At 34.9% G+C, this 6,714-nt stretch overlaps 1 protein-coding gene across 1 annotated transcript; it reads right to left on the reverse strand.

Annotated features, from left to right (window-relative positions):
- Nucleotides 1-4,201: 4,201 nt before the first annotated feature.
- LOC143606897 (blue copper protein-like) lies at nucleotides 4,202-4,726 on the reverse strand. The gene is made up of 2 exons (XM_077082517.1): nucleotides 4,504-4,726; nucleotides 4,202-4,350 (listed from the first exon to the last, which is right to left on the reverse strand). Exons 1-2 carry the CDS (start codon nucleotides 4,724-4,726, stop codon nucleotides 4,202-4,204), a joined length of 372 nt encoding a protein of 123 aa, XP_076938632.1.
- Between the last annotated feature and the right edge of the window lie 1,988 nt (nucleotides 4,727-6,714).

Genomic DNA, 6,714 nt, shown 5'->3' on the forward strand with positions numbered 1-6,714 from the left:
TAAGTTAATTATGAACAGAAGCGTAAGCGTAAAGGTAAAGAACCGATGACAGAAGAAGGGGAGAAAGTCAAGAAACAAAGAGTTAGAAGGGGTTCGGGAATTGAGATACCAAGCCAGCCTTTTGTACCTTCTACTGCTGTTTCTACTCCTATTATTTCTTCTACTGCTTCTCCAGTTTCAAGTGCACAGTTTCCACGATCTCATACTCCTTATATTATATCAGATTTTCCTCGTTCTCCTACACCTGTGCAAATGACTACGTCTCCAATGCCTCCTACTCTTACTACTATGAGTTGACATATTACATAATGTATTGACACAGATGCCTACACCGCATCCATCTACACCTGTTACTCCTGTTACACCTATACCGTAGCCGAGGCCTGAGCATTCCTTTAGGACATTCAGTCGTCCTCAAGGTCCTATGCAACCAATACATCCTAATTTTTATCTTGTGGCTTCTCACGCTCGATGGTTTCATATGATGAATCTGTTGCATTTACAACACACACAAATGCAAGCAGATAGAGCTGCACATGAGCTAGCGCAACGAAACTTACTGAGACATCTTCTTACAGCTCAGCGTGATAATAAAGAACTTCGAGCCCTTGTTACTTCTCAGGGGGAGAGGTTAGACAAACAAGAGGAGATTATTCTTAAACTGACATGCAAAGAAGATGAATTGAAGAAGTTGAAAAATAATGAAGATGACCAGGATGGTGCAGGGGGTGGGGTAGATCAGCAACCGGGCGGAAGTTCTACACCGTCGGCGGGTAATAAGACTGATGCTGGTGTTGGTGGTGGATCAGAGAGCGAGTAATCTACAGAATGTTCCATATAAAGATTACACGAGAGCCAAGCCAATAGATGTTATTCCGGCTAATATGCTTCTATTTGTAGGATTGGATGGGATTGTTTACAGTATGGTGAGATGGGATTGTTTACAGTATGGTGAACGTTGATGAGATCGAAGAAGGTGAATTTGTTGATCATTCGTTAACAAAAGAACAAATTGCCTTACTTCTGGATCTACATGATGATGAGTTTGAGGAATTGGGTAAAAATATGGATGTGGAGATGGAAGATCGTACTCATAGTGGTATTCCTCATGGGAATGTACCTGATTTTGAAGAAGTGGGAAGTGGAAGTGGAAGATGTTACTGCTGAAGAATATCCGGAGTTTTACACAGATAATAACAATGATTCGGGTTTTCCATTCTTTACAACTAAGCATTTCAATGCAGCAGAGCATCGATTACAGGAAGAAAAAGTTAAGTTAAAAGCTGCTGAATCGAGCTATGTGTCCACTACAGAGAAGAAGAGGAAACGTGCTTTTGATGGTATGTTTGAGTATAATGTTGAAAAGATGAATAAGATGATCGAGACTTTCAGATATTATGACCGAGAAGATGTGAAAGTTGAGAAAGCTAGAGAATCTGCATACCAGATGAAGAAGTATAAACTGCTAAAGACGTTAAAGGTGATATGGTGGTGCCTGGCAGTACGATTCAGATCTTAAGATATATATCGTCAAGTGGGAGCACGGTATTTATTATTTCAAACGCCCACACGATATTTTATCTATGACTCGATGGAATTTACGAACCTTAGCTAATCGTCCGTTTATTAATCGTGGAGTCAATAAATGGGCTAGCTGGTTCTACTGGCAGTTATTGCATGAAACCCGCTGTGGTTTCAAATTCTTCCAGCATCAGGTGCCGAAACACAAATATATTGACGAGATAGATGCACACACAGGATGGAGGAAGTTAATTTTAATAGTGAAACCGCCCAAGACGATGAAGAGGGTTCCGACGAAGATATTCCCTCAGAGTTTTTTCACCTCATTTAATTATTAGTATTATGATAATCGTACAGGTGAAGCGGTTATTGTTTATGGCCAGGGGTCACACGCGAAGACGTTACGTGTAATTGATCCAATGTGGCTGGTCAATCTATCTGAGTCTGACAACGACGCGTTATTCACAAGTCAGATCAGATTCGCTAATGTAAGGGATTATGATCTTGCAATGCAGTTTCAGAGGGTTGTTCGTGTCTGCTACGCATACAAGATTCATAGCTGCGTTGATTGGAAGACAAAGATGGTAAAGAGCTAGAGACGAGGGGGAGTTTGTTGATACACGTTTTTTACGTCTTAGTCTTTATCAGGACATTAATGTAATTAGGTTAAAGTATTGGGGTCTTAATGTAAATAAGGCTAAATGAGCCATTCGCTCTAATGTAATGTTACATTCGTTACCCTGTAACGAATGTAACACATTCGTCTAATTGTAATCTCATTCGTTAACCCTGTTTAACGAATGAGATAACGAATGAGGAGTTCATTCATATGGTTTAATGTAACGAATGACACATTCGTTAACTGTTAAGTTAACGAATGTGGTCATCCCCTATATATATTCTGTAATTTATTCATTAATAAAAGTTTTTCAAGTTTTTCAGTTCAGTAATCAATTCTCTCTTGTTACTCTGTCCGATTGTTCTCTCAATTCACACACTACATATACATAATGTATTCAAAGCCTAATCGTATAAGAATCAACATGTGCATCGTTGTTATCAAGATCTGGATCCATTCCCAAGCTCTTTCAGAATGTCTTATACGTTAAACCACATTCGTTACATTTGAACGAATGGGTCTCATTCGTTAACTTATTAACGAATAACCACATATGTTAAACCCTAATTCGTATGAACAGTACACGAATGAGTTTTCATTCGTGAAACACCTCATTCGTATGAACAGTGTATGAATGAAGTTCACATTCGTTAAATTCCAACGAATGTACTCATTCGTTAAACCTCCGTAACGAATGAGTTTAAATTAACGAATGGGTTGTTGGTCGCAGGAAAATTCCGTTATCTTCATCGGAAAAACGGGTTTCTCGCCGGAAACTCAAATCTTCAACCTCTAACAATGGCAAATTGATCAAATCTTCATCAATCACTACCAGATTATACTATTATGCTCCGATTTGTATAAGGAACCTTGATTCAATCTCCAATTTTATCAATAATACATTAAATCGTTGTCAATTCAGATCTCCATTGAAAGCTTCAACCAAGGTCATCAATGGCGAATCAATCAATTCACCATAATTAAATACCAATTTGATAACGAAGCTTCGGATTTGATCCAGAAACATGAATATAACATCAATTTCATAATTCATCCATTAAATCATCTGAAATTGATCAAATCTATACATCAACACCATTGAACACGAACACCGTATCACGAGCAACCGCCGGCTCTGATACCACTTGAAAGAGCTTGGGAATGGATCTAGATATTGATAACAATGATGCACATGTTGATTCTTATACGATTAGGCTTTGAATACATTATGTATGTGTAGTGTGTGAATTGAGAGAACAATCGGACAGAGTAACGAGAGAGAATTGATTACTGAACTGAAAACTTGAAAAACTTTACATTAATGAATAAATTACAGAATATATATAGGGGATGACCACATTCGTTAACTTAACAGTTAACGAATGTGTCATTCGTTACATTAAACCATACGAATGAACTCCTCATTCGTTAATACTTTAACCTATAACGAATAGCCCTCATTCGTTATCTCATTCGTTAAACAGGGTTAACGAATGAGCTTACATTAGACGAATGTGTACATTCGTTACAGGGTAACGAATGTAACATTACATTAGAGCGAAATGGCTCATTTAGCCATATTTACATTAAGATCCCCATACTTTAATCTAATTACATTAATGCCCTGATAAAGACGGAGACGTACAAAACGTGTATCAACAATATTTGATAGTTTTTATGATTTTACAAATTAATAGGTGTAGACTATTTTGGGAATTTTTATTCTTGTATAAATTTTCAATTACATATCTTAGTTTGACATAGTAGTTATCATCAGCATACAGTAAAATCTTGAGATATTTTAACATAAAATTTAGACTAGCTAGAAAACTAAACAAATGATATCAATCAGGGAAATCTAAAATTCATTATTACGTTATTGTCCAATTCACATTTAAGTTAGTTATTAATCAAACAAGAAGGTTCATGAACCCAAATAAAATATTAATAACAAACAACAAAAAGAAAGAACATATGTGTGTGTGTATATATATTTAATGCTCGAAAACATAACAACATGTCATGTCCTTTATCCGGAGTTTTATTTTTCCTTGACAAATTTTAGAAACTCATGCCTTTCATACAATCATCCCCAACGTGACTCATGAACCCAAATCTTCCTGGTGCAGTAAGGACTATCTCATGACGTCCTAGCTCCCTAACATCCACCACACGTGATGCACCACAGCATCTGTTAATCCCATCTTCGTCTACCACCAAGATACAGTGGTTGAAGGTCAAATCGAACAATACATCAATAGTTTGAATACAGTTTAGTTATTTGCTTGCTTAAGTCCCTTAATACATACATAATCATGCATTAAAAATAGCAATGAGTCATGTATGAAGATGATAAGATATACCCAATATGTCTCCAACACGGAAATCCTTCTCCTGGACCCAAGCATTGTAATCAACACCTTGTTGCCAACCTTTATCATTTCCGACTATATACTTCTTTCCTTCTGCGCATGGACCTGCACCTGTTACAACAATATGCTTATTTCCTTGTGCAATGTCGTCCACTTGAGCTAATACGTTGTAGCTGCTTATGAGGATGAAGATGCCCAATATTTTGTTACCCATTGTGGTTATAATTTCATTCTATTCGGACTACAAATATAAAGAGAAAGGAAGCATGCTAAGAGTTCTCTACACCATGAATATTCATGAAAAAGAAATTTTTTAGCCTAATCATTCGTTAAAATATTCTAAAATTAGTCATTTCATTAGTAATTAAACCCTTAATACATATATATATAATTAGTATTAATAAACTTGTTGCTAAGGAGCGGGTTGCATTGCATACGTCACGAGTCAAACTTGTTGCATGATCTTTTATTTCACGTCGCTTATATTTGATGGGGTTGTGCATGTTTGAGCATGTGGTTTATTGTTTTAATAGTTAACTTTTACGCTTGGTAAAAACTTTAAACAATACAAAAAAATGACCAGTGAGGACAAAAGTATTTAGGACTGATATATTAGTCTCAAATACATGATATTCTAGACTAATTTATCAGTTTCTGATAGTATTCAGGAATGATTTTTACAAAATACATATTAGTAACTAATAATCAGTCGCTAATAGTTAGGCACGCTATTTGAGACTAAATTTCAGTCATAAATACGTGTACGCCAGATTGCTTTTTGGAGGGAAACTCATTGGATACTGAATTTTAGTCTCAAATATATTTCGTCTAAGATGAAAATTGCCGTAAGTGTTTTGGAGAATAATCTCCAGTCTCTAATATTTAGGGACTGAATACTAGTTTTTAATAGTTTTAAAACGAATTGAATTTGGGATTGATATTTAGTACTGAATGCCTTTTTATACAGGAAATAATCAATGACTAGTTTTCAGTCTCCATTTAGGTTACACAAATATAACATTTTGATGGGAAGTATCAAAGACTGATAATCAATTATTAATATTTTGGTACATTATTTGAGACTAAACTATAACTATAAATATGTACGCACAATAAAGGTCATGGAAGGGAAAATTACTAGCTACTGAATTTCTTTCTCAAATATAGATACACTAATATAAATTTCGCAAATGTATTGGTGACCGACATTCAGTCTCTAATAAAGAGGGAGCATATTTGAGACAGAAAGCTAGTTATTAGTATTTGAAAAATATATTGATGTCGAAACTAATATTAGCCTTCAAAGTCTTTTGAATATGAAGGGTTCGCTATGCTTGGCCCGATTTTAGTTAACTCTACTGGTTCAAGCTTTTTAAGCGGTTGGACCAGTAACCATATTGGCGGTCAGACCACTTTTAAGCAAATTTTTTTGTTTTTATAATTACGTATCTTATGGGATCTGACGTGAAACTTACATGACAACCAAATTACTTACCAACTCAACTAGAAAAAAGTTATAGAAACTATATGTTCTGATATTTAAACTAAATATAGTTACAAGTTGCAATTTACTTATTTATTAGAAGAAATAAGAATATTTGTGACTCTAATGATTTGAATATAAGACTTCCCATATAATATTTCAAACTCTTTACCAACATTTCTAACATGGTATTTTGGTTTTGTTTCATTTCTTGTTACCAACTCTTCTAACATGGTATTTTAGTTCTGTTTTGTTTCTAGCTATTAATATATTTCTTTTGTTTTAACTTGTTTTCATATTTTGTTTTTCATAAGAAACAAGTACATTTATTTTTATTTTATTGAAATATTTATGAATTAACTACATAGTTTTTTAAATTAATGATAAACAATTTAGATTTTATATAATATTCGAATATTTATAATTTAATTACGACATTATCCTTTTCGATGTCCCGTTCGACGTCCCGATCCGGTCCAACCTGCGACCTGGAGAGATGTCCGGTTCCGAAAACATTCACAATAACCATATCTAATATTTGAGATTCATTGTAAACTAATAAAGTTAATTGCAGTCCATTAAGAGCCCTCATTACTATTATAAGTATTATAACATGCGTTATCAATTATTGCGCTTATGATCTAATAGTAGGGGCGGAAACAAGCCAAGTCGTTTGCGGCTGACTTGAGATTGACTCGCAAAAGGATTGAATCAAGCCA

This window comes from Bidens hawaiensis, unplaced genomic scaffold (assembly GCF_021521415.1).
Source record: "Bidens hawaiensis isolate Kalapana, Puna unplaced genomic scaffold, B.hawaiensis_p1.1 tig00078181_1, whole genome shotgun sequence".
Lineage (NCBI taxonomy): Eukaryota > Viridiplantae > Streptophyta > Magnoliopsida > Asterales > Asteraceae > Bidens > Bidens hawaiensis.

Coding starts and splice junctions, on each gene's coding strand:
- LOC143606897 (XM_077082517.1), bottom strand. CDS start 4,726: ATGGGTAACAAAATATTGGGCATCTTCATCCTCATAAGCAGCTACAAC. Junction 4,351..4,503: donor CCGTGTTGGAGACATATTGG/GTATATCTTATC, acceptor TCTTGGTGGTAG/ACGAAGATGGGATTAACAGA.